This window comes from Neophocaena asiaeorientalis, unplaced genomic scaffold (assembly GCF_003031525.2).
Source record: "Neophocaena asiaeorientalis asiaeorientalis breed wild unplaced genomic scaffold, Neophocaena_asiaeorientalis_V1.1 scaffold46, whole genome shotgun sequence".
NCBI classification, from domain to species: domain Eukaryota; kingdom Metazoa; phylum Chordata; class Mammalia; order Artiodactyla; family Phocoenidae; genus Neophocaena; species Neophocaena asiaeorientalis.
In genome coordinates, this window is record NW_020175393.1 from 6,718,524 (window position 1) to 6,746,469 (window position 27,946).

The 27,946-nt window shown below is 40.8% G+C and overlaps 1 protein-coding gene across 1 annotated transcript in view; it reads right to left on the bottom strand.

Moving 5' to 3' along the window:
- Positions 1–27,946, bottom strand: part of KIF6 (kinesin family member 6) — a 374,962-nt gene that overhangs the window by 170,734 nt on the left and 176,282 nt on the right. Inside the window, exons 11-13 of the mRNA XM_024766060.1 lie at positions 14,448–14,553; positions 13,453–13,591; positions 8,908–9,123 (exon numbers count right to left, since the gene is read on the bottom strand). Coding sequence (XP_024621828.1) covers positions 8,908–9,123; positions 13,453–13,591; positions 14,448–14,553 — 461 coding nt within the window. The remainder of the gene's footprint in view (positions 1–8,907; positions 9,124–13,452; positions 13,592–14,447; positions 14,554–27,946) is intronic.

Below are 27,946 nucleotides of genomic sequence, written 5' to 3' on the forward strand. Positions count from 1 at the left end.
GCACTGACAACTGATCTGAAGAATAAGTAGCTGGATATACTAGTACCAGGTGAACTCGACAAGTAGCAAAAGACTGCAAACAGTGTTCTACACGCACAAGCATCCAGTGAGATGCTGACGGGAATTCGAGGCAAAAGTGTGAGGAATACTATGTACTATAGCACCTCTGTCCTCCTCCTAGGTTCAGAAACCTGGACTTCCACCAGCCTTGGAGGAAACAGATGAGGGACAAAGTACAGAAAGCTGCAGTGTCCTGTGTGCTAACGAGCCCACAGAGACCTCCCTATTCCTCTCCTGGAGCAGTTCCTTAAAGGCTACCTATGATTCCCTACACCAAGGAAACATCACAAAGAAAAGGGCCAGGGGAAGTGTTGTCAGATAAAATACAGGATTTCCCAGTTAAATTTGAATTCAGATCAATAATGAATAACTTTTAGTATAAGTATGTCCCAAATACTGAATGGGACCTACTCAAACAGAAAACAAAATATGTTGTTTATCTAAAATTCAAATTTAACTGACTGTCCTCTATTTTACTTTTATTGTCCCTGCCAGAGGGTATACACCCCTCTTGTATTGTTTGTAGAAGGTGCTCAACACAACACAACTTTATGCCGCTCAAGAAGTTCAGAAAAGAGATGGTTATAGGATTCCCAGGAAATCTCTGTTCACCAAAATGAAGTAGAAAACCAAATGCAAAGAACTTAACAGATTCATGGAAGCACAGCATTAACGAATGTAGCATAATTAGAGGATGAAGAGACAGATCAGCCTGAAATGCAGCGAGATAGGGTGAAGCAGTATTTCTGAGCAGAGCTTTCTGGCTGAGGGAGGTTAAGAAGCAGAGAAACAGGTGACAAAGGGCTTCTCAAACAATGACTGAGGTTCTAGTCAAAAGACAAACTTCACATGTGCACAGTGCAGAAAGTCTTATTGCTTCCATGGTGGCCGTTTCAGTCACACCTGCTCCCCACTGAATGGATATACTGATTGTGGTAAATATTAATAACATAATCATAAACATGAAAACCAGCTAACCCTAACTGTAGTAGGAGCAGAGTGGCAAATTCTGGCTTGGGCTGTAGGAGCAACTGATAGATGTTTTATAAAGATCATGTCTTAGGCTCCAAATAAAGTCAGGGTTCATCTATCATGTTTCCAAAATACATTCCCTACCAAACACACTGACAGAAACCATTTTTATCTTTGTTGGTATAAATCCCAGAAAATCAGTTTTGAAAAAGGGAGTGCTGATGGAATTCTCGAGCTCCAGGGTGAAGGCAAATACCATAGCTCAGGGCAATTATTGTCTCTCATCGCAAGATGAAGTCTGATTATACTATGGTCACAGGGAAGTAACAGAGCTAAAACTGTCACATAAGGATTCTCATCTCTGACTGACCCAAGTCAAACATAGGAGAAATAGAACCTCCTTGATTCAATTCTATTTCTCTTGCTTTAGTGTCTCTGTGCTACCTCCAGAGGGGGCTCTGAGGAAGCCTCTGAACAGTGAAGACATATTTAGCAGCTTACAATTTAGGAAATACAACATCAAATTTATAAATATCTGACTTAGGAACGACCCATATCTACAAAACCATACAACCACTGCCACTGATGCAAGAACAGCCCCCAGGCCGGTGTCCCCATCCCTAGGAGAGCAGGTGCTGTTGCAACCAAGCAGGACTCCATCAAGAGATGAGCATATGTGGCCATACCTACTGCTTCGCCACAAGGTGGGGAAAACTGTACCTGAGAGACAATTTTCAGCTCCTTCCCAAGCTTTTCCATGCTGTATCCTTGTCCTAACCTCCACAGGGGCTGGGGTTTCACTGGGAGTGGAACATTTTAGAAGCCAGCTGATCTTTCTCCCCACCTCCATTCCAACACATCATCCGGGGAGAGTTCATTTAAAAGGGAATTCTCAGAAGCATATCATTTAAAAACCAATAAGAGACTGAATCTGCTACACTTATTAGGCCTGTAGCCTCAAGGATAATCAATCTTACCACGACTTGTATCCCTGTCATCTTCAGCCACCCATAAGATGCAAGCCCCTCCGAGCGGCTGTTACCTCACATGTGACTCCTGACTTCCTTGCTCTACCTCTGCTCATCCCACCCAACCCTCCTGCCACTACTGGCCTCCCAGAGAACCTGTCCTAGGCTGCTCTCTGGACCCCACACTCCACTGTTGATTAAACTCTCTCACATGCTCGACATCTTCATGAAACACCCCCTTCAGCTCTTTCTAATCACTGAAATCTGACTCTTCCCTCAAGGATACTGCCTGCTCTGGAGCCCTCTCAAGTGGAGGACGTTCATTCTCCTGTAACGTAAGTACCAGAAGGGCCAGAGACAGTGCTGAGTGCTGGCCTTCTTCTGGCTCCTCGATACCATTTCAAAATCACTTTTTTTTTTCTCTTTTAAACACCAAAGCCAAATCTTTTCCTCCTTTGAGGTCTGTGCCATTTGGTTCTGCTACCCACTCTCTGTGATGCTGTAACTTAAGGCTACTTGGTATGTATATATGTACGTATAGATAGATAGACAGACAGACAGACAGATAGATAGACTGATCCAACAGTGAACAAACCAGGCAGCTAACCCAAGCTGACTTGGGCTCCTGGCTCACAGTATTCCTTTCCGCCCCATTTCCTGCCAATACCCGGAATGACTTCAACGCCCACAAAGAAACTCCACTTAACAACCCCAGCCTCAAAATTCCTTAACCTCCAGTGACCTGTGTGACCACTTCCATCTCACTTCCTCACTTCCTACTCTTCAATCTGGTACAGTGAGCTTTCTGCTCTCGCAATCTTTGAAATTGCTTTGGCAAAGGTCACTGATCACTTCCCATCCAACCCAGTGGACTCTCTGTAGTTCTCATCTTACTGGACCACTCTGTAACATCCAATACAGTCAACCACATCCACCTCCTTGGAACTCAGCCTCTAGCCTGGCTTCTGAGGTCTCCCTCTCTCCTGACTGTCTTGCCTTTCAAGTTCTCCCTTGCTGGTTCTTCTGCCTCAGCCTACACCATCTATTGGGGCTCCTAAGTGTTCTGCTTTTGGTCCTTTGCTACCCGTCCCATTGGACGACCCTGTCCACTTTCATGGCTACAAGTCCATGACAGATCCATATCTCTACTTAACCCCTCCCCTTGAGCACTAAAGCTGTGTATGTGCTGGCTTAGACACTTCCACCTCATACTCATTCTCAACATATCCATAATTTGACAAATAAACTCTCCCTCTAAGCCTGCTTCTCTTCATGTATTCACTGGCTTGGTAAATGGCACCATATCTGCTCAGAAACCTGGGAGAGCTCCTAGACTTTTCATCTCAACCTCATTCTGAGCAGTCACAAGTCAGTTCTCCTTAGGTACTGCAAACACTTTTCTCATCCTTTCAGTCCCTACTGTGTCTGGTTTGATTCTGGCCCTTTTAATTTCCTACCTCGATGGCTACTAGAACATCCTGTCCACTTTCCCTCCAGTTTCCAGTTTACTCAGCACGTCGCTATCAATGATCTTTCTTTAACAGAAATCTGGCCACATTACTCTCATACCAAAGAGCTGTAATGGCTCCCCACTGCCAATAAATAAAGTTCTAAATTCGGAAGCAAGTCTTTTAAGCTTCTCATGAGCGGGTCCCTCTTCAGCTTTATTTCTTGCTAAATACCATTCCATCCAACAAATCCTAAAATCCACCCAAACTAAACGCTTGCAATGTCACAAACACACCGTGTGTTCCACACCCCTATGAATTTGCTTGAGAAGTTTCCTAGTCCTCAGTGCTCTGACCTTTCTTCCCTCCTCTATTCATTCTGCCAGACGTAAATGTGATTACTCTGTGAAGATTTTGTTCAAGGCCCAGCTCTTCCGCACCTGTTTCCTAAACCTGCCCAGGAAGAGTTGACCTTCCTCTTCCATGTCCCATGGCACCATATATGCATATTCACCGTAAGTCCTCTTCTAGACTGTAAACCCTCTAACAGGCACTGCGTCTCACTCACCTTCTAATCTCCAGCACCTAGCACTGCCTGGTTCATTGCTTAAATTCAAAGAACATGTATTTAATGAATTAATTAGGAGCCCCTGCTCCTGCAGCTAAGGATAGTCCTTCATGCTTTCCACAAGCTCTGTAATAGAATGTCTCATACTCTACACATCATCTCGAATAGCACAGCACTACACACGTTCTAGACAGTAAATAAATATATAATTGATTAAAGAATAATGTTTTATTGCTAAAGTCTGGGCAAGACTCTGCATGTGTGTGCATGTGTGCTTGTGTGTGTGAGAGAGGGAGAGGTAGAAAGACAGAGAGAGAGAGAAGACCTCTATTCCCCTGCTGGCAGAGTGATAGGGCTGTGTTCTTGGCGTCGCAAGCAGCAGGATACGTTTTGTCATAAAAACAGTGCTAAAAATGGTGATTAGATTATATAATTCCTTTATTTTTCAGCTTTTCAATCATTTTTCTACCCTATTTATTCTGACTCCCTGTACATCTTGTTAAAAACAAGACAACAGGCTCCAAATGGAGTCACTTATGCTAAACCCCACATCACCAAATGGAGACTTAATTACAATTTTGGCTCCTCCGGAAATGGAGTCTTAAACCAGTCAATCAAGAATCGCCTGGTGGGCACTAGACAGACAATCTGCCTGACAGATCCCTGACGTGCCCCAAAGGAAAGCGACCTTGCCATAACCAAGCTGCCTTTTGCCAGTATAACTTCCTTGTTCCCGCTCCCTTCTGCCTGCAAAAGTCTTTCATTTTGTACAGCCCCTCAGAGCTCCTTGCTGTCTGCTAGATTGGATGCTGCTTGATTCACGAATGGTTGCATAAAGACAGTAAGATCTTTAAAGTGTACTCAGTCGAATTTTTTTTTTAAACAATCTCCAAAACCCCAGCTAAACAAATATTCCTGCCAACTCTACATATTTTTTCCTTGCTTTCCTGTTTTCAAGTCTTTGCTCATATTAATCTTTAAACCTGGAATGTTATATAATGTTCTTCCCTCCATCTTTGAATATCCAAACTCTATCAATCCTTTGAGGCCTAACTTCCATGTTGCTTGCTCTGTAATGTCTTTCCTGATCTACTGATTAAAACTCTTCCCTTCTCTTTTGAATTCCTGTAGTAGCATGTCTTGTAGCTCCTGCTTATAGCACTTGTTATTTTATTCTCTGCTCTTTGGGTACTAAACCAGGCCCCAACATTTAAATTAAACTCCCAGAGCCAGAGAGCGTTTCTCAGTTCACCTCAGTCCTCGGTCAACACCACCCTGGGCCCCTCCTTGCGTATATGGAGGATTCAACAAATTCTCCCCCAGTGAGTAAGAGAAAAGAGTCTGGAGCCTCCAGGCCATGCCTTTCAGGTCACTTTTTAAATGCCAATGACGTCATCTGTGAGGAGTGGATTCTGTTAGCATCTCAAACCTTAAAGGAAGTGGTGAGTCATGAGGGACTTCTGGAATATTGACCGGTTCCGGTAACTATTTGGAACGTGCAGCCAGAGAACTAAAACAGAAAAAAACAAAACAAAACCCACAACAAGACAGCAACAACAAAACCCCCAAGCTATGACACTCCTTCTGTTTTAAAGAGACCAATATGAATGACTCTTTGCAAACTGTGGGATTGAACAATCCCTGTCATTATTCCCATAAAACTGAAACAGACATTTAACCTCCAAAACAACAAAAGGCCCTGAAGCCCCTAACCTCCCTCTGTCTTGGCGGGCACCTCATGCAACGACTGGGGGTGGGGTTCTCTGGGGAACCACGAGTTGGGTTTCATTTTCTTTTCACACAAGAAATTTGAAAGAAGTCATTTTTAGCCTAAAGTGGGGGTGAATAGAAAAAGGGGGAGGGTTACTGAAGAGGAAACAGTTCCACAACAGTCTCAGAGTGGAAGATGGTCAAATTTACTTGCTTTCCGCATTAAGACAGGGATGGTTAATAGAATCTGACAACACCTACATAAGGCAGTAGTACTTTCCATCCAAACAACATGCTTATTAACCTTTTGCATTTGGTATAGTTTACACAAGCCTCTTGTATATAAAATAGTACATGAATATAAGCCTAATCACCTACTAAGATGTTAAACACTGCAACAAACTATCCCATTACCTGTGGCTTTGCAGCACTGATTCACCCGCAGCAATTTTCACTCTAACCGTAGTTTTGCCAAAATAAAATCAATCCCCCATCAATCCCTCCTCCAAATGGTTAGATTATTATCAGCCCATTTGTGAGCCTATTCCTACTTAAAGTCATTGCTAGAACTATATCCAATGACAGTGAAAACAACTCAAAAACCCTTTCAGCTATAAGGCTTTTCTCCAAAACTCTTTTACCTCATTTGTACTTGGACTTTGCAAACAATTTCCATTATTTTCTCAGTGATTTTCTATTCAAGTGAAATTAGTTCATCCTCCAAACAAAACTATAGTCTGTCTCAATAGCAATATCAAGGGACAAAAAGAGTTACTGAAAAAGTTAACTATAATCATGAGTTAGGAGAGAGATTATGAGATACTATGGGAAGAATAATTATGAGAAGGGAGATGGTGCGGGCAAGAACAAATAGAAATAGAAAAGGTCTGGCATACAGCAAGGGGCTGGGCAGTGATGTCAGAGGCCATTTCTGCACAGGCACAATGGTGTGTGTCTTTGGAAAAGGCCAGTAGAGAGTTCCTTCCATCAAGCGCGTGCAGTTCTAACACAGGAACGGATTGTGACGTTTCATTTCGGCAGAGACGCCAGTGCTGTATTCTCTACAGCCAATGATGCCAATTGTCGCTGGGCCATGGGAGGCACCATTTCTCACCTCTGTGAAGAGCCTCACCAGCCACCCAGAGACCTGGGGACCAATCCTCACCCTTACCCGCCATAGCCATCTAGTCACCAAGCCTTGCTCACACTACCTCCTGGAGTGTTTCTGATCTCCCACCTCTCTCTCATCATCTCCATCCTCTGGCTGGGACTACTGGACTGCAACAGCCTCCTAAAGGGTCATCCTGTCCTGCGCCCTCTGCCAATCTGTTCTACGCATGTCACTCAACCTGTCTTCCCAGGCTCCCACTCCCCGGATCCCACCACACCTGCCTTTTCCACTTCATAAAATGCTCCTTTCCACCACAAAGGCCTTGGAAGTTATTGAAGTGATTCCTTCTGCTTGCAATGTTCCTTCCAGCCACACCCCTACTCTCGTGACCCTTTTGGATCTTCCTGGTCTTAACCTGAGGTAGAGCCTCCCTGGTGTGTGCTTCCCAGTCATACAGAGGTGTACTTTTGCAATTAATTGTTCAAGGCTCTCTTCCCTGTTAGTCTGTACGTGCTCTGAAGTCAGGGACTGTGCTGGTCCATGCACGTCCTCATCTATAATATGGGGGTAAAACAAGAACTTATAGAATAAGGATTAGATGAGTTCATTCAGGTAGCAAACTTTGAATAGTACCTGGTACATACAACGACTATGTAAAGCTCTAGCCATATGATAATAGTCGGCACAGTACCTAGAACAAAGTGTGCACTCAATAAATATATATTGAATGAATAAAGGAATGAAAAATATGATGGTTGAACTAATGAACTCACCAAAGCAGAGGACCTCTTTTCTTCCAACCAGCTGTTGCCCATAAGAGAGTATAGAAATACTGTACGGAAAACGATCACAGAGAAGAATGATTGCTTTTCCCTGTCTACAGCCAACACGATCAATGCGATCAATGGTAAAAATAGCATTTTTGTTTCCTGGGATTTTGAATTTATCCTACTGTGTTGCTAAAGAAATATTCACAGCAAGGAGATTTGGAATTAAGAGATACAGGAATATAACATCACAAAATACACTTCCAGGCTTCTCAGTCTTGTCTTTATTAACTAAACAGTGTCCTTCTTAATGAACACCATACTCTAATTATTCCCAAACTAGAGCTTTTAGAAAACCACACACGTCAGGTTGTCCATCCCAACAAATGTTTACATGGAAAATTTCAACCTACGTTGCCAAAAGGGAAGCTCTTCACCCCTTTGTTCTGGTACATTCCATACTTCAGATTCCTCAGTGTCTTCAGGAGAAAGGCATTTGTCACATAACTATACATCATGTTCTGCTGGTCTAACAGAAAGAGTAACATACACAAACCAATCTGGGCTTCTAGCATGGCTCTGTGGTTGCTCTTGTGGCAGTACCGACACACTTATCAAAGGCTACACTTGGGGAAGGTGCCTCAGTGTTAGTCCGACCCTGTCAATCCTATTATCTGACAAAATTGTGTGTATTCATTGTCCTTTAAGGCAGACTGTGATCTTATTTTAAAATTATTTTGCTGCAGATAGCTCATTTAGATTTAGAAATAAACACTGCTTCATCACGTTAGTGATGATCATTCTTTCCCTCCTCTATTGGAGGGACGTTTCTGTTCCTTTCTCTAGAGTTAACTTTTCTGCTGTTGTCCTGGACCCTCTATTTCAGCCTCTGTGACAACCCACGCTTTGTGTTTTCAGTTCCGTCAACAACTTTAGAAACCGGCATTTAAGAGATTTGTTAGTTATAAAAAATTAATTCTAACAAATGAATTGTGAGAGCCTTTGTCCTTGCACATTGAAAGCTAAAGGATGCTACACTGCATTCCATTATGGAGAATGAATTTTTTTTAGGGTGGATATACTTTACTTGGGGTTTTGTGTTACTGCTGCTGCAGCTGCTTCTACTACAACTTCAAAACTTCAAGAAATGTAATATTAAAAAGGATAAGATTTACGATGAATATAATAATAAAATTATAATCATTTACATGTTTGTTTATTTTTTATATGGATATATAATTTGACAGCCTATGTTTTCTATTTACAGTTATATAGTTTATGTATATCAATAAATATAACTGACCTGTTTTTCCATGGAGCAAACTGGATCTGTACTGAGAAGTGCTGGAGTCCGGGGCCTGAGTGGGAGCTGAGGGTGGCAACATCCTCGGACCTTCCGGGTTCCCAGGTGGGAAGGGGGAGCTCTGGGAGCGTCTCAGTTCACTCCTGTCCATGCTGGAGACGTGGAGAGCATCCTGAGCTTTCTTCTTTTCCTTCTTTAACATAGTTACCAAAATATCTAAAACTTGACTTAAGGATTTAGTGATTCATGCTAGATTATAATGATCAAAACACTCATTTTCAAATGAGATTAATATTCCCAATAATATTTGCTATTTGTCATGCAGTAAAGATGGACTAAAGAAAGACTTCACCTTCCTGAGGTCCTTGAAACAGTGATGGATCATTTTGGGAGGCTGCCGGGCTTTCAATACGGCACCATTACCACTATATGAAAAATTAGCAAACCCAAAGGTCTTTAAAATCTTCTGAGTTTAAACTAATTCGGGCTTAAAACTTTTATGAAAGGGTTTATAAAAAGGAAAATGAACACCAGGTAGTAGTAGACAGTGGAGCTACGTCTCCACCTGTGAGTAAATAGGACTTTAATGCAGGAAGCTGCTCTGGAGGCAGCAAGATGGGGAGGGAGGGAGGATGCCAGAGCCCCGCCCTCTCCCCCGCCCCCAGCTGGCAGGTCAGCCGAGTCAGTTCTGGTGGCCAGAGCACCCCCATGTCCAACACATGCTTCTTTAGTGTATATTCAAATGGGGCTTCAAGTCACTTTCTTAAAAAGTCTCTAATGTTTGGTCCCTCTAATTTCACCAAAAAGAGGTGAATTATTGGTAAAGATATATCATTTTAAAATGCCAATTTTGTGGGCCATTTAGATCTATTAGGAGCACTGATTCTGAGTGATAAAATCACTCCTTTCTACCCTACTTTACTGTTCTTTCAGGTTCAAGATGTCAAGAACTCTAAGGGGTTCTGCCATCACGAAGAGAAAAGACGATACTCCCTCTTGAGAATCTCAGAGCTCTACCTGCATGTGCAGTGAGATGAATTCAAGGCTTTCACCAGCCCTAGAGATGGCTTCATTAAAACAGGAGTCTGAGGAAACACAAAGGTGGTGTGGGAGGGAAGAGTGCTATGTAGAAAGGAGTGGAGGGGGGGCATCCAGGTACACTCGTCCTTGCGCAGGTAACATGGAATGCACTTGACTTCCATCCTCCGTCTCAGCTTTGACCTCACCTTTTTGGTGATTTCTGGAAGCACTACCAGTTTTTCTCTCACATGCCCTGACATGGCCTCCATTCTTCGCCTCAAAAAAGCTTGTATTTACCAAAGGTGTTCACAACTTCTGTGGTGTCTAGGCATTGGTTCTGTCCAGCTTCCCTACTGCGCTGTGTGGGGATAATTAGCAAGACCATCATATACTTTCACTGTTTCGTGCACGGCCATGGCAACGTCCTTTCCTTCACTCAGTCAACGATACTCATTGGAGCTTATACCGTGTGCCGGCAGTACAGTATTCTAGGCACAGAGATAGAAAGATGAAAAGGCAGACTGGTTTCTTGCTCTCATGAAGCAGATGTCCTACTGGAGAGACAGCTCTCTCTCTCTCTCTCTCTCTCTCTCTCTCTCACACACACACACACACACACACACACACACACATGACATTAGAGGGTAAAAGTGCCAGAATGCTTATTTTTAAAAAGTCAAGAGTGACTGAGTGGCCGCTCTCCACTGGGTGCTCAAGAAAGGTTCAAGCCTCAAGAAAGGCTTTTTAAAAAGTGACATTTAAGCTGAGATCTGAATGACAACAAGAACCAGACAGAGGGAGGGCATCTAAGCAGAGGAAGTGGTGAGTGCCGAAACCCTAAGGAGAAATGAGCTGGGCGGTGGTTCCCAAGCAGGGGCTATTTCACCACCCACGGGACACTTGGCCACGTCTAGAGATATTTTGGATTGTCCTTCTGGAGTGGGGGGTAGGTGCTGCTACTCGTGTCCAGTGGGTAGAAGCCAGAGATGCCACTCAACATCCTCCACTGCCCGGGACAGCCCCAGTGGCAGCAGTGCTGAGGCCGAGAAACCGGGTGTTAGCAGAACGACAGGAAGGCCGCTGTGACCGCAGGCTAACATGTACAGGGTGGGGGAGGAAGACACGAAGCCAGGGGCTGGGCAGGGGCAAGACCACGTGTGGCTGCCTAATCCGGAGGAGGGAGTGTGAATGTCGCTCTACGTATAATGGGCAGTCCCTCGACGGTCTTCATCTGATTTACATTCATAAAAGCCACAGTAGAGATGCAGCTTCTCTGCTGCCTCCTTTCCTCTCACCTCTCCTTTGTCTTGCCCCCCTTCCCACTCCCGTTTCACTTGGGCCTTCACTCATGCCAAGTGCAGGGCTGGGGACTAAGTGTCACCTTGTTATGTGTTTTGTGAAGGGATGTCTGAACTTTATTCAGACTGATAATGTCACTGAAATGACACCATTTTCCCTCCCTTTGCAAGAACATTCCATGCTGCTCACTCATTTTGTTTGCAGTACTATCTTTTCTTGAGCTCAAGTATTATCACTTTTTCTCCTATTCTAAGCCGTATCTTTCTCACTCCTCCTATCACTGTCCTGGCCTTCTTGGTTCTACCAAAAAAGATATGAAAATATTCTCCAACCTGACTGTGAGATACTATGAAATTTCAGGAGCCTTTCTTGGTCATTAGCCCTTGATAAATGTAAGCTTTGTGACGAGTACATCTTAGATGCTCTTTTTCCTTCTTCTGAGTCTGCCCAGTGTCTGTGGGGTCCTATCTTCCACGACATAACACTCTACGGCGCTCAGAGCACTTGCCATAAGGCAGCTTACCGACTTTGCTTGGCACTGTGACGCCGGCGAGAACCAGCTTCACCGGGTAGTTACAGAGATAACGGGTGAGGAGCTAGGACGTCAACCTGGGTGTGAACTTTAAGTTTAGTGCTCTTTTCACCATGCCTCCCACACACCCTCACTTGCAAATATGAGTCTCAGAAGGCGGGGACCCTGCTGGAGCTGTTCACAGTCAGTAAAGAATCCAGTGCAGCCCCACAGGGACAGCGGTACCTGGATTTACCAGTGAAGAATGATGTATGTCTCTCTCTCACTCTCTTCTCAAAATAAACATATATGAACAAGCCTAGACTGTTCCCTCTCTGTCATATCTCATTTCATTCCTCCCATACACACAGACATTCATAAGCCCAGAAGGGGATTAAGGAGTTGGTAGGAGTATTTAGGGGAGATGATCCTAAACTAGGATCAAGGCCAGGAAAAGAAGCAGAGCTCAGACTGGGGCTGGGGCCAGGACTGAGGTCTAGGCTGGGACCATCTCTGGAGATGGATAGGGTAGGAGAGAGGAAAAGGAATGCAAGGGTGACAACATTGTGGGCAGTGCTCAGAGACAGGGGCTTGTGTGGGGGTGTAATGCACAGTCGAATCTACTGTTACTGGCCGGATAATAAAGCAGCTCAAACTCACCTGAATCAGACATACAGGGTCTGCTAATACTCAACTAAAATTAGAGACTGAAGTTAATCAGGCAGAATGCCTACCTCATATTTGGTTTGGTTTTACCTCTTTATTACTGGATTTCCTTCATGTAGGCTATTTTTAGGAATTTTGCACAATAGCTAAAGCTAAAATGCCTTTTAGTAATTTTTAAGAAAGGAACAAAATTATTTGCTCATAAAGAACTGACTAAAACCGTTGCTTGTGCATGTGTAAAGCCTGCAAATGTAATGAAAATGTCAAATCTTTTGCAAGAAGCTTGAAAGATAAAATAAGAAACAATAGTGAAGAAATGCTGGGGAGACCTGAGGTCTAACCGCCCAATAGGGGCTTTTTAGCAGCAATCACCTGGTCTGTAAGAGAGGCAGCTCTCGTGGGCTGCTAACCATTTTCAGCACCCAATATGCCGTCTCCGAGAGCCAGCCGTAAGACGTCTATCCTCAACACTCATCTACACATTTGTAAGTGGAACTCAAAGCAATAGATCTGGCTTTTAAGTAAAAAGTTACATTTAAATCAATCTCTGCTCTTCATAAGCTAAATACCATTTGTCATTTCTCAGCCATCATTTGAGTTTCACCCACACACCAGCCACAAATTCTGGGCCATAATGAGGCTGTGGTCAGCCCAGTGTCTGGTCAGCTAGCTAAAGATAACCAGCTAACTTTACTGGCTCAGGACTAAAACAGAAAGAGCACTGCGGAGTAGTCAAAAAATATACTAAAAGAAATTTAATGTTGAGACATGGTGTAAGAAAGCCCATGCTTTTCAATAAACTGAAATATCTCCCATAATAGTAACTATATCTGGCTAAAAACAAAGTAATTTTTTTTCTTTTATAGCAACTCTGGTTTTGACTAGTTCCTACCACGTGTTTGCCGAAGGGATATTTTACTTCTAAATGGAAAGAAGCAATGTGAGCTGGAATCTGGGTGGGGAGCTGGGGTGTGTGGTTAGGGGAAGACAGCTAAGTGTTCCCCGCTTCAAGCCAGTAGAAGACTTTCTCATCACTTCAGAAAGGATACTGATTTCATTGTCCCTCTGCTGTAGAATATCTCGTAGCTTTTTATATTCTTCCTCTTTTAATGGTTCTTGACTGTTTTGATCTTTGATTTCAGAGGAGGCTATGCTTGTTCCATGGATCTTCTTGTCATTCAATAATTTCTGAAAGATGAAACAAGAGCTTAGCGTCCATACCTCAACTCCAAATGTCTTTGTTTCTTTGATTCTTTTCGCCTTTACCAATGCCTTGCACACATCAGGCGTGTGTGTCCTCCTCTGACTCCCTGACTTGCACTGCATGCCTTTGCTTGAACGTGTCTTTCTCCCCCTCCTGCCTGTCTTCTTTCTGTCCTGCTTCCTCATTCCCCTCCCCCTTACCTTATCTCTGCTTCCCTAAACCAGGGAATTCCTGCTCAAACCTTATCTCCTCTTGAACACTTTCCCTTTCTCCACAACCCCATACCACTAATTCACACTTTCTAAAAAACCACTTATCATGTATTCTAATTATTCTTTACATATTTGTCTTCTCCGTGACTTACTCATTCAACTTTGCCTTCCCTACGCCTGGTCCAGAGCCGACTCACAACAAACGTCTGTTATCTTAATGAAGTAAGCCAAATTACAAGTCAGGCAGAAGTGGAGGTTAACGATATTGCCGCTGTGTCATCATGAAAGGAAAACCTAAGGCTGAAGCTGCTGCAGAAAAATGAAGGACACAATTCTTTTGCTATAGCTTCAGAATAAGTAGGTTTTGAACACGGAACTATTCTGTGTAGAAGGTAGAGATTCCTGGCAAAAGCTTTAGAAGCCCATGGTCTGAGCTTACTCATTGGGAAGTAAGATACAACCTCTGAAGAAATTCACTGATCCTCTCAGCATTGATTCGAAGATCACACTGTTCTAGACATGGGAAGCTAGGTCCTAAACATTTCAAGAGCTGGTCAACTAGGAAAGCTTTATTACAGTTTGAACACGGCAGACAATGGCTTCTACTAGTGGAAATGTTTAAATTTACCTTTAAATAATGGAAACAGTGATGAATTTTACGCATATCAGCGCCAACCTCTAGTTTACTCTCTGGATCCTGGTCTTCCAAAAAGGATGTTATTCGCTTTTCCAGCCTAAAAAAATACATAATGTATGAGAATCAACTATGACCTCGAAACTTTAGAAATTCTAATGGCATTACTTTGATGGTTAACATTTGAAGTACAGGATATTGTTCTCACTTCCTTATGAAAATATGGTTATCTGATTTGACTATAAACATTAAGGGGGAGGAAAGAAATCGACAAAGTGAAATCTGGAAATGATGCAATTATTTGACTAATTTCCAATGACTTTGCACATGCAGCTTTCAATACAAGAATCATTTGATTTCTACAAAATATGCGTTCTAGCCAAGCTGACTTTCTATGTATGCCCCTGTGCCTAGCTGCAACATTAATACAGAGAGTAATGAATACGTTTTTGTGTTTTTTAAAAAATTAGTTTCATTAAAAATTCATGCTACTCACACTATTTACAATAGCCAGGTCATGGAAGCAACCTAAATGCCCATTGACAGATGAATGGATAAAGAAGATGTGGTACATATGTACAATGGAATATTACTCAGCCATACAAAGGAATGAAATTGGGTCGTTTGTGGAGACGTGGATGGACCTTGAGACTGTCATACAGAGTGAAGTAAGTCAGAAAGAGTAAAACAAATATCGCATATTAATGCATATATGTGGAACCTAGAAAAATGATACAGATGAACCGGTCTGCAGGGCAGAAAGAGACACAGATGTAGAGAACAAACGTATGGACACCAAGGGGGGAAAGAGGTGGGGTTGTGTGTGTGTGATGAATTGGGAGATTGGGATTGACATATATACACTAATATGTATAAAATAGATAACTAATAAGAATTTGCTGTATAAAAAATAAATAAAATAAAATTCAAAAAAAAAATTCATGCTACTCAGCCTGAGCTGGGACCTCAGTGATGCTCCAAACCCTTTTAATCATTCCTGCTTGACATACAGTGTTCACAGTGGCTCTTCCAAATCCTTCCACAGCCTGAAGCCCGCCACTACTCTTTCACTCTCCATCAATAATGCAGCTTCTCACTAGACTGAGAAAGTCAAAGCCGTTCAAGGGGGCTCCTTCGGCTTCCTTTTCCTTCACCTCCCAGGGTCTCTGTCTTACTACTCAGGCCCTCTTCCTTCTTTTAAATATTTTGGATACTATCCTTCCTCCTTCTCATGGCCAACCTCTCCCCTAGGCTCTCTTCAGGCTCCTATCAGGGTTGCCTGATTAATTCCCTCCTTATCACCTCTCCATGCTGACTCTTTCCCCTCTGCTTACAATGATTTTCACGCTTTTCCTATTCTAAAACAAAGAAAAATAGAAAATAAACACCTGCCTTTGGAGGGACCATCCACCCCTTCATGAAGTCCTGGTTTAGTTAGTGGCATCACGTGTGCTTATACTGTCTACATGGCATTCTAGGGTCTGCACAACACCTTGGCTCCTCTATTAGTTTATGAGCACAATGGGACAATTCTTTTTTTTTTCTTATTAAAGTACACTTGATGTACAATATTGTTTGTTACAGGTGTACAATATAGCGATTCACAATTTTTAAAGGTTATGCTCCATTTATAGTTATTATAAAATATTGGCTATATTCCCTGTGTTGTACAATATATCCTTGTAGCTTATTTTATACAGAATAGTTTGTACCTCTTTGTTTTTTTTTTTTTTTTGCGGTACGCGGGCCTCTCACTGTTGTGGCCTCTCCCATTGCAGAGCACAGGTTCCAGACGCGCAGGCTCAGCAGCCATGGCTCACGGGCCCAGCCGCTCTGCGGCATGTGGGATATTCCCAGACCGGGGCATGAACCTGTATCCTCTGTATCGGCAGGCGGACTCTCAGGGAAGAGAGTCTTCCTTGCGCCACCAGGGAAGCCCAGTTTGTACCTCTTAATCCCCTAGCCCTATGATTCCCATCCCCGCTTCCCTTTCCCCACTGGTAACCACTAGTTTGTTCTCTGTATATGTGAATCTGTTTCTTTTTTGTTATATTCACTGGTTGGTTGCATTTTTTAGATTTCACATATAAGTGGTATCATGAAGTATTTGTCTTTTTGTGAGTGCATATATATGTGCTAATATGTTTATTCAGGCTATTTTTATCAAGTTATCTAGGAGAAAAGATTTTTTAAAATAATTTAGATTAAATAATATATATTTCTTTTCCAATAACCCTAAAGAATGGAGAAAAGGTAAAAAAATCTGATTCCCCAAAACTTTGTTATCACTTGTGTTCTTGTTTCGAAGGAGGTGAGGCATTTTGATGGCTGGGATATTCAGTTTTTGTTTTTTTTATTTTTTAACATCTTTATTGGAGTATAATTGCTTTACAATGTTGTGTTAGTTTCTGCTGTATAACAAAGTGAATCAGCTATATGCATACATATATCCCCATATCCCTCCCTCTTTTGTCTCCTTCCCACCCTCCCTATCCCACCCCTTTAGGTGGTCACAAAGCACCGAGCTGATCTCCCTGTGCTATGCAGCTGCTTCCCACTAGCTATCTATTTTACATTTGGTAGTGTATATATGTCCATGCTACTCTCTCACTTTGTCCTAGCTTACCCTTCCCCCTCCCCGTGTCCTCAAGTACATTCTCTACATATGCGTCTTTATTCCTGTCCTACCCCTAGGTTCATCAGAACCTTTTTTTATTGGCTGAGTAATATTCCATTTTATACATGTCCCACATCTTCTTTATCCATTCATTTGTCAATGGGCATTTAGGTTGCTTCCATGACCTGGCTATTGTAAATAGTGCTGCAATGAACATTGTGGTACATGACTGTTTTTGAATTATGCTTTTTTCAGGGTATATGCCCAGTAGTGGTATTGCTGAGTCGTACAGTAGTTCTATTTTTAGTTTTTAAGGAACCTCCATACTGTTCTCTAAGTGGCTGTATCAATTTACATTCCCATCAACAGTGCAAGAGGGTTCCCTTTTCTCCACACCCTCCCCAGCATTTATTGTTTGTAGATTTTTGATGGTGGCCATTCTGACCGGTGTGAGGTGATACCTCATTGTGGTTTTGATTTGCATTTCGCTAGTGTTTAGTGATGTTGAGCTCCCTTTTATGTGTTTGTTGGCAATCTGTATATCTTCTTTGGAGAAATGTCTATTTAGGCCTTCTGCCCATTTTTGGATTGGTATGGAAACACAAAAGACCCTGAATAGCCAAAGCAATCTTGAGAAAGAAAAACAGAGCTGGAGGAATCAGGCTCCCGGACTTCAGACTATACTACAAAGCTACAGTAATCAAGACAGTATGGTACTGGCACAGAAACAGAAATATAGATGAATGGAACAGGATACAAAGCCCAGAGATAAACCCATGCACATATGGTCACCTTATCTTTGACAAAGGAGGCAAGAATATACAATGGAGAAAAGACAGCCTCTTCAATAAGTGGTGCTGGGAAAACTGGACAGCTACATGTAAAAGAATGAAATTAGAACACTCCATAACACCTTACACAAAAATAAACTCAAAATGGATTAAAGACCTAAATGTAAGGCCAGACACTATAAAACTCTTAGAGCAAAACATAGGAAGAACACTCTTTGACATAAATCACAGCAAGGTCTTTTTTGATCCACCTCCTAGAGTAATGGAAATAAAAACAAAAATAAACAAATGGGACCTAATGAAACTTCAAAGCTTTTGCACAGCAAAGGAAACCATAAGCAAGATGAAAAGACAACCCTCAGAATGGGAGAAAATCTTTGCAAATAGAGCAATTGACAAAGGATTAATCTCCAAAATATACAAGCAGCTCACGCAGGTCAATATCATGGGGCAATTCTTAACTCTTATTCCTCCATGTGTTCCCTCTCCCCCACCCTGTATCTAGAGCATCAATATAGAATCAATGGAAATGATTCCCTGTATGTTGGGATAAGACTCTTGACAAGGAAGGTGTAAGAATGGCAATCAGTATCTATTATGCTAACTATCATCATACAGCAGAAGTCTATCTTCCTCACATTGTTTTGAAAATATCTGCACACCTTCAGCATCAGTTTAAATGGTACACATTTTCTTTTCACTATTACTGTCAGCCCACTCAAATAAGATGTAATGATTTCCTTCACATAGCAGCTTTAGATTTAATTCTTATCTCTTCCTACAATCTGTGACACGTGATAGCTGATGCTTCCAAGTATGAGACAATTTGTATCGTAATTTTTAAGGAGCTTCTTCAGGTGGAGGGATACTTATTTGCATTATTTGCAATGTTTCCTTCTAAACTAGGGTTTCAAACCATGAGACACACAGAGAGATTAGTTTCTGATACAACATTTTTAATGTTTTTTTAAAACATTTTTTTTAAAATGTAAAGTATTATAAAAATAGATGTTTATGAAAAGAATTCCAAACAACACAGATGTGAATAAATTAAAAAGTAAACACTCCCCTCCCCGCCTCCATTCTCATCTTCTTTATTCTCAATACTTTGGATAATCCATTATTAACAGTTGAAATATGTTCCTCTAACTCTTAACGAAGCAGATACTTATATTCTTACGTACATTTGTAGATTTTGTTTGTTTATATAAAAATGAGATCACACTTTGAATAGAGTTCTGTATCATTATTTTTCTAAACAATTTACCACCAATAATATTCCATGTCAGTACATATATAATAGAACTATTTCAATTTAAAAAAAAAATATATATATATATATATATTTTTTTTTTCTTTATTTTCTTTATTTCTTGGCTGCATCTGGTCTTAGTTGTGGCACATGGGATCTTCGTTGCAGCAAGTGGGATCTTTTTGTTACAGTGCACGGTCTCTTTGTTGCGGCGCTTGGGCTTCTCTCTAGTTGTGGTGTGCAGGTGTTCTCTCTCTGGTTGTGGCACTAGGGCTCCAGAGTGCGTGGGCTCTGCAGTTTGTGGCATGCAGGCTCTCTCGCTGAGGCGCATGAGCTCAATAGCTGTGGCACATGGACTTAGTTGCCCTGCAGCATGTGGGATCTTAGTTCCCCAATCAGGGATCGAACCGGCATCCCCTGCATTGAAAGGAGGTGGGTTCTTTACCACTGGACCACCAGGGAAGCCCCAGAACTATTTTATTTTTAATGTCTATATAGTATTCCACAGTATGGGTGTCCTGAGCCTCTCATGATGGACATTGAGGCAACATATTCATAGTTGCTACTTTCCTCTGTCACCCATGAGGAAGCCCGGATGTACAGTTGTCAATTAATGAAGCTTCAAAAAATTGTAATGTGTATCTATTTGTATTTTCCCTGAATACTTAACAAAAATTCTGGAACTTTGAAAATTACCACTAGTTCTAGGATATACCCATTCTCTGGAGTAAAAGCATTTTTTGGTTTCCAGTGTCCCTAACATTTCAAATAGCTAATACTAGGTTAGAAGCAATGGTTAATCAATTCTTCCGTCTGGCTTTTTCTTTAGAAAATTATTTCTCCTGTATAGTTTGATCATAAAGTAAATATTTTAGGAAACGTCCCATGAAGCAGGGCTGAAGTGGACTCCTAGTTCACAAGAAAGCATTGTAAGACACAGGCCTGCTGATTAGCTGAGTGACCACTCACAGATCACTCAATCTCACTGGACTTTGGCTGTTCCATCAAGACTCTTGTCCTGCACAATAACAGTATTGGATACAAGGAGGACCAGGGACGTAATCCAAAGAAATGGTGAAGAAGTTCTGCCTAAATGAAAGAACTGGATTGCTTTACCCATTCTGAGACTCGACTAGTCTGATATAAAACTAAGAATGAAAATCAGGTCTTTTGATGTGCAATTTTTTTCTCAGTGCTTGAGACAACAGAGCCTCTTTAGATAAGAGAAAAATGCCTGGTCTTTCTTTCATACATTAAATGATTTCTTGTTGAATTAATTTTCTTAGCAACCAAGGAGTTGGTCTAATAATTAAAGTACAGAAAAATGCCTAATTCAGATGTTTCCGACGTACTCCTCTCACAGTTAAGAGTGAACAATTGACCCCAAATTCCCCGCATTTTCCTATCTCCTAAAATAGTTCCCAAGTTCATACCTAATCACTGCTCCCACTGAGGGGTCTCCCAGCTGCCAGAACTCTGCTGGCCAGTGAAGAACTGTTTGCAGAAAAGGGTCTCCAAGGAGGTCAAGTGAGTACGATAAAGTCTGTTCTTTATGAGAAGCCCAAGTAAACAAGAAACTTTACTTATTCTCTAGTTTTTCCAGGAGAAAAGAAGTAAAAGAATCCTACTGAAGAAGTAAAAATAAGCCATTCAGTTCTAGTTCATATGGACAAGAAAGATGGTAGATAATTTACATGTGTCTGAACACATAACTTGACTGGTAGGTGTTTGGTGACTATACCTATTTGCACCAAATTGACTGCTGATGAGCTGGCTCTGACAACCTGCAGCCTAGTTCAGCAATTCCACTGAACTATAAATTTTGATGCGTAACCACACCATAAGAATTGACCATAATTCCTAACATGTGCCTTCCCCCCTCAAGACCAGCATACTCCTCCCTTTTTGTTCCCAATATTTCTTGCCAAAGAAATGAAATTTTGTCTGTAGCCATATTTTTGTGGAAATTTAGGTTTAGTAGTGTGAATAAAAAGGGAAAGCAAGTCAATTGTTGTTAACAATAGCTAATATTACTTGGGCAAGCAGTAAATGCTAGCTACTAGTCTGTACCACTTGAATACATCATTTCCTTAATTTGCACAACAACTAGATGAGCTAAGTACTATTATTGTCCTTATATCATAGACGAAGGAACTGAAGTACAGAGAGGTTATATATCTTGCCCAAGGTCATACAGCTAGCAAACAGCAGAGCTGGGATTCAAAATTGGGGAGGCTGACTTCAGCGTCCAAGGTTTAAGCACTATGCTTACCATACTGTAGCAAAGTTACTAAATTTATTTGAACGTCATGCTGCGCAACGCATTTCTAAAAGGGAATGCCATACCTTCTAGAATTCTTTGAGGAGGTAAATAGTTGTCTATTCAAGAGGGAAATAACTGGGTAGCAGTTGCTTGGATCTTAATAAGGCCACTGATCAGCATGATTTATAACAGCAAAAGAAGTAGGAAAAGAATCAGAATGTCCCACGTTAGGAAATTAAATAAATTATGGCCTAGTTATGTACATAGTTAAGCAACTGTTTAAAATGGTGGTGAAGAGGTATACTTACTGACATTAAAATATTCATGATATATTATGATAGGTTAATAATGAATCCCTTTACAAGGATTCTGCAAGTACCCTGCAACACATCCAAAAAGACAGAAGACAAGAGACAAGGAAGGAAGGAAGGAAGGAAAGAAGGAAGGAAGCAAAATCCTGAGATTTTTGCCCCGTTGCCTTTGGCTCAAGAACGTTTATTATCTCCTTGTGAGAATAGAGACTAGTGATCCAAGCTAAACTTGTTCTTCTGCAATATTTTTATGACTATGTTATATTCAACTGTTTGTTAAATGAAGTTCATTGTTTATACACTGAGCATGATTGTGACGTTCTCACTATTCTAAAATAATCTTTGTTTGTAAAAAAAAAATTATTAACATGCTCCTGTCAGCATTAGCATATCAAAATGGGCTAGAAACCATATCTCTATGTCACTGGTTGTGGGAAAGCTGGGAGAAAAGAGGAATGGGCATTAGTAAGAGGAGCATACCTAAACTGGGGTATGGAAACCCTGGCTGGTTCTAAACCCCTGGGACAGCTATGGGAGGTGAGCCCCAGGGAATAACTGGGGGACGGGGGTAGCAGAAGTGTCCTACAACACAGTATTCCAGGGAATTTACGGAAAACAGTGTTAGGGAGTGCAAAACACCAGGACCTTGTCCTCTGATACTGAGCTGGAAAGAGTGAGGTGGATAAAAGATACCCCACTTGGTGGGTCAGGGCTGTTTGGTGGTAGAATCATGGAAATGCCTGGTATCCCTGCACTGATGGTTCATCTGGCTTCTCACTGGTTCTGAGAGAGGAATAGGAGGTTCATTCTAAAGGGCTAGAAACGAGCGTTGATTGAAAAACTTAACTAGTACTAATTATACCAACAAGTATCAAAATCTGCCCGACCTCTACCAGTCATTTTGCCACTAAGCATTGCACCAGCAAGGATAGGCTGTCTCTGACAGCCTAAGCAATGGGGTTGCTGACAAACTAAAGTTACATATCAACATAAGCAAAGATATTTTTTAAAAAGCTGGAAAGCAATGATAAAGATAGAAGGAAACCTGGTAACTCTTCACTTCTAGGAATATAACTAAATAGGAAGAATGAGATAACAGTTATACAATTAAAAAATATTGATCACTGTAGGTAAAGAAGGTGGCTGAACAATTAGGTTGAATGATCTCAACTGTCAACTAATTAATCAGCTTCTGTGGGTCACAAATTTCTCATCTGTAGAAATGGGCCAAATAATATCATCTCTCAACTCTTTAAGCTCTATGAAATAAGGTAATACAAGGAACAAAGAGAGGGTATTTATTGTCTGGCCCATTAATGCCTTGCTATTCTTAGTGTGAAAAATAATAGGCCAACCTCAGATGCATCACCCGGGAGCCTTGCAGAGATGTAGAATCGCAGGCCCCATCCTAGACCTGCTGAGTCTGCAATTCAACAGCACTCCCGGGTGATTCGTTTAAGAAGCATTACAACAAGGTAACTCGTTGCTGAACTTTGAGTCATGTACATATACACAGTTTTTGGCCCTGGAAACCAAAAAAAAAGAAGTAACTCAAAACATTACATGAACGAGTAACAACATCCCTTGATGGTCAACTATGTCCTGGCTACTGTGCTAGCAACCTGACATGTTTTCTTATTTAAGTGGGAAAAGAATTAAACAGAATATGATAGTCTGGTTCTCTTTATAACTGGCTTCCCCTAGCTATTTTATTATTACTTTTATTGAATATCCATGACGTGTCAGGCACTCTCACATGTATTGTTATTTATCGGTACCATAAACCTAAAAATTATTTTCCCTCTTTCATAGATGAGGACAGAAGCACTCATAGAAACAAAGTAACTTGCATACTGTTACAAGTTAGGAAACTGAAACACTGTGATTTAAAAACTGGTCTTTTGAATCAGGAACCCTCCGGAACCCTCACTCTTTCCACACATATCACAAAGCCTCTCAATCAAGTCAGAAAAATGTCTTCCATTTGCCATAATCCCTAATATACTAAATTTGTGTTTTCAATTCAGAACTTCCCTACAGACTTTTAAAAAATATGGGCTTCCCTGGTGGCAGTGGCTGGGAGTCCGCCTGCCGATGCAGGGGATACGGGTTCGTGCCCCAGTCCGGGAGGATCCCGCGTGCTGCGGAGCGGCTGGGCCCGTGAGCCATGGCGGCTGAGCCTGTGCGTCCGGAGCCTGTGCTCCACAATGGGAGAGGCCACAATGGTGGGAGGCCCGCGTACCGCAAAAAAAAAAAAATGTAAAGATGCAAACAACAAGGGCAATGAGATCATCAAATAAACGTTGTGTCTTGCATTTCAAAGAAAATAATGTTTAACAAGATGCAACAGTGGGGGCTCTTGAGACCCAATGGTGGGGGGTGAAGGAAAGCCTTATTTTGACGTTACTAACATGACAAGCTTCTTTTATAGGGTATGGCCCTTTAAAACATACAGTGTTGGAAAAGCACATAATTTATAAAAGGAAAGTTCAGATAAGAACAATAAATTCACAATTTATGGTTAACTACAATCCACAGGACATGAAAAACTGAAGGCTGAGATTGTGCCAACAGGACTACAACCAAAGGAAACTATACAAATATTTTTCGGGGTCATTAGTTTCATGTTTGTTTTTTGTTAGATTCTGCTGAAAGAACTATTCCCAATTGGCTTAAAGGTGGTTACTTCAAGATCTTTTTTTTTCTTTTAGAATTCTCTGGTCCATGACAAGCATTATATACATTTATATGATCCCCAAGCCCTAACCAGTAAGTGAAAGACATGGACCCTCATGTGCAAGGAACTGAGTTCACTGTCAGCCGCTTTGTTGCAATGAGATCTTTTTAATAGCAGTAGGGGCCAGGAAGTTCCTGGTTTGGGTGACACAGAGGAAATTCCTATACAGAGTTTACTGTCAACATTTCTCTTAGTAACACATATTCCCTTTACCTCCACCAAGCAGTTATATGGCGCCTCAAAGGCAGGGCTGCACAACTGCTTGATACTTTCAGTGTTTTGAAATAGCAAACACAAAACATCCAAATCAAAACCCAGACTGGTGTGCCTCTTTAACAGTGAAGATATAGCCTATTTATAGGAAAATACATTCCTGGCCATGTACTTCAGTTTATGGAATTTAAAAACACTATTTTAAAATAATTTTTAAGTAAAATAAAATAACTTTAAAGACCCTAAAAAAACTTTTAAAAATGCAATGATGAAGGCTTTTGAAAAGTTATAAAAATTGATTTTGTCAATTCATATTTTCATGTATCCAATTTACTAAAGGCGTATATATATATATATCTTGATATGACCAAACGTTTTAACTTCAGTAGACACAGAAAGGTTCAGTGGTTTAGAAGAAATGTAAATAAGAGATTAAAATAATATAATCAATCCCTAGCTATTAATAACTGCCTCTTTAAATTCTACATGTATTTTTTTTTTGAATTTTTTATTTTATTTATTTTTTTATACAGCAGGTTCTTATTAGTCATCAATTTTATATGCATCAGGGGATACATGTCAATCCCAATCATCCAATTCATCACACCACCATCCCCACCCCCCCACGGCTTTCCCCGCTTGGTGTCCATATGTTTGTTCTCTTACATCTGTGTCTCAACTTCTGCCCTGCAAACCGGTTCATCTGTACCATTTCTCTAGGTTCCACATACATATATTAATATATGATATTTGTTTTTCTCTTTCTGACTTACGTCACTCTGTATGGCAGTCTCTAGCTCTATCTACATCTCAACAAATGACCCAATCTTGTTCCTTTTTATGCCTGAGTAATATTCCATTTTTTATATGTACCACAGCTTCTTTATCCATTCGTCTGTGGATGGGCATTTAGGTTGCTTCCATGACCTGGCTATTGTAAATAGTGCTGCAACGAACATTGGGGTGCATGAGTCTTTTTGAATCATGGCTTTCTCTGGGTATATGCCCAGTAGTGGGATTGCTGGATCATATGGTAATTCTATCTTTAGTTTTTTAAGGAACCTCCATACTGTTCTCCATAGTGGCTGTATCAATTTACATTCCCACCAACAGTGCAAGAGGGTTCCCTTTTCTCCACACCCTTTCCAGCATTTGTTGTTTGTAGATTTTCTGATGATGCCCATTCTAACTGGTGTGAGGTGATACATCATTGTAGTTTTGATTTGCATTTCCTTAATAATTATTGATGCTGAGCAGCTTTTCATGTGCTTCTTGGCCATCTTTGGAGATGTCTTCTTTGGAGAAATGTCTATTTAGGTCTTCTGCCCATTTTTGGATTGGGGTGTTTGTTTCTTTAATATTAAGTTTCATAAGCTGTTTATATATTTTGGAGTTTAATCCTTTGTCCATTGATTCATTTGCAAATATTTTCTGCCATTCTGAGGGTTGTCTTTTCGTCTCGTTTATGCTTTCCTTTGCTGTGCAAAAGCTTTGAAGTTTCATTAGGTCCCATTTGTTTACGTTTGTTTTTATTTCCAGTACTCTAGGAGGTGGATTGAAAAAGATCTTGATGTGATTTATGTCAAAGAGTGTTCTTCCTATGTTCCCCTCTAACAGTTTTATAGTGTCCAGTCTTACATTTAGGTCTGGAATTGATTTTGTTTATTTTTGTGCATGGTGTTATAGAGTGTTCTGATTTCATTCTTTTACATGTAGCTGTCCAGTTTTCCCAGCACCACTTATTGAAGAGACTGTCTTTTCTCCAATGTATATCCTTGCCTCCTTTGTCATAGACTAGTTAACCATAGGTGCGTGGGTTTATTTCTGGGCTTTCTATCTTGTTCCATTGATTGATGTTTCTGTTTTTGTGCCAGTACCATATTGTCTTGATTACTGTAGCTTTGTAGTATAGTCTGAAGTCAGGGAGTCTGATTCCTACAGCTCCATTTTTTCCCCTCAAGTTTGCTTTGGCTATTCGGGGTCTTTTGTGTCTCCATACAAATTTTAAGATTTTTTTGTTCTAGTTCCACAAAAAATGCCATTGGTAATTTGATACGGATTGCACTGAATCTGTAGATTGCTTTGGGTAGTATAGTCATTTTCACAATATTGATTCTTCCAATCCACATTAATGGTATATCTCTCCATCTGTTGGTATCATCTTTAATTTCTTTCATCAGTGTCTTATAGTTTTCTGCATACAGGTCTTTTGTCTCCCTAGGTAGGTTTATTCCTAGGTATTTTATTCTTTTTGTTGCAATGGTAAATGGGAGTGTTTCCTTCATTTCTCTTTCAGATTTTTCATCATTAGTGTATAGGAATGCAAGAGATTTCTGTGCATTCATGTTGTATCCTGCTACTTTACCAAATCCATTGATTAGCTCTAGTAGTTTTCTGGTGGCATTTTTAGGATTCTCTATGTATAGTATCATGTCGTCTTCAAACAGTGACAGTTTTACTACTTCTTTTCCAATTAGTATTCATTTATTTCTTTTTCTTCTCTGACTGCCATGGCTAGGACTCCCAAAACTATGTTGAATAATAGTGGTGAGAGTGGACATCCTTGTCTTGTTCCTTATCTTAGATGAAACGCTTTCAGTTTTTCACCATTGAGAAAGATGTTTGCTGTGGGTTAGTCGTATATGGCCTTTATTATGTATAGGTAGGTTCCCTCTAAGCCCACTTTCTGGAGACTTTTTATCATAAATGGGTGTTGAATTTTGTCAAAAGCTTTTTCTGCATCTATTGAGATGATCATATGGTTTTTATTCTTCAATTTGTTAATATGGTGTATCACATTGATTGATTTGCCTATATTGAAGAATCCTTGCATCCCTGGGATAAATCCCACTTGATCATGGTGTACGATCCTTTTAATGTGTTGTTGGATTCTGTTTGCTCATATTTTGTTGAGGAATTTTGCATCTATATTCATCAGTGATATTGGTCTGTAATTTTCTTTTTTTGTAGTATCTTTGTCTGGTTTTGGTATCAGGGTGATGGTGGCCTCACAGAATGAGTTTGGGAATGTTCCTTCCTCTGCAATTTTTTGGAAGAGTTTGAGAAGGATGGGTGTTAGCTCTTCTCTAAATGTTTCAGAGAATTCACCTGTGAAGCCATCTGGTCCTGGACTTTTCTTCATTGGAAGATTTTTAATCACAGTTTCAATTTCATTACTTGTGATTGGTCTGTTCATATTTTCTGTTTCTTCCTGGTTCAGTCTTGGAAGGTTATACCTTTCTAAGAGTTTGTCCATTTCTTCCAGGTTGTCCATTTTATTGGCATAGAGTTGCTTGTAGTAGTCTCTTA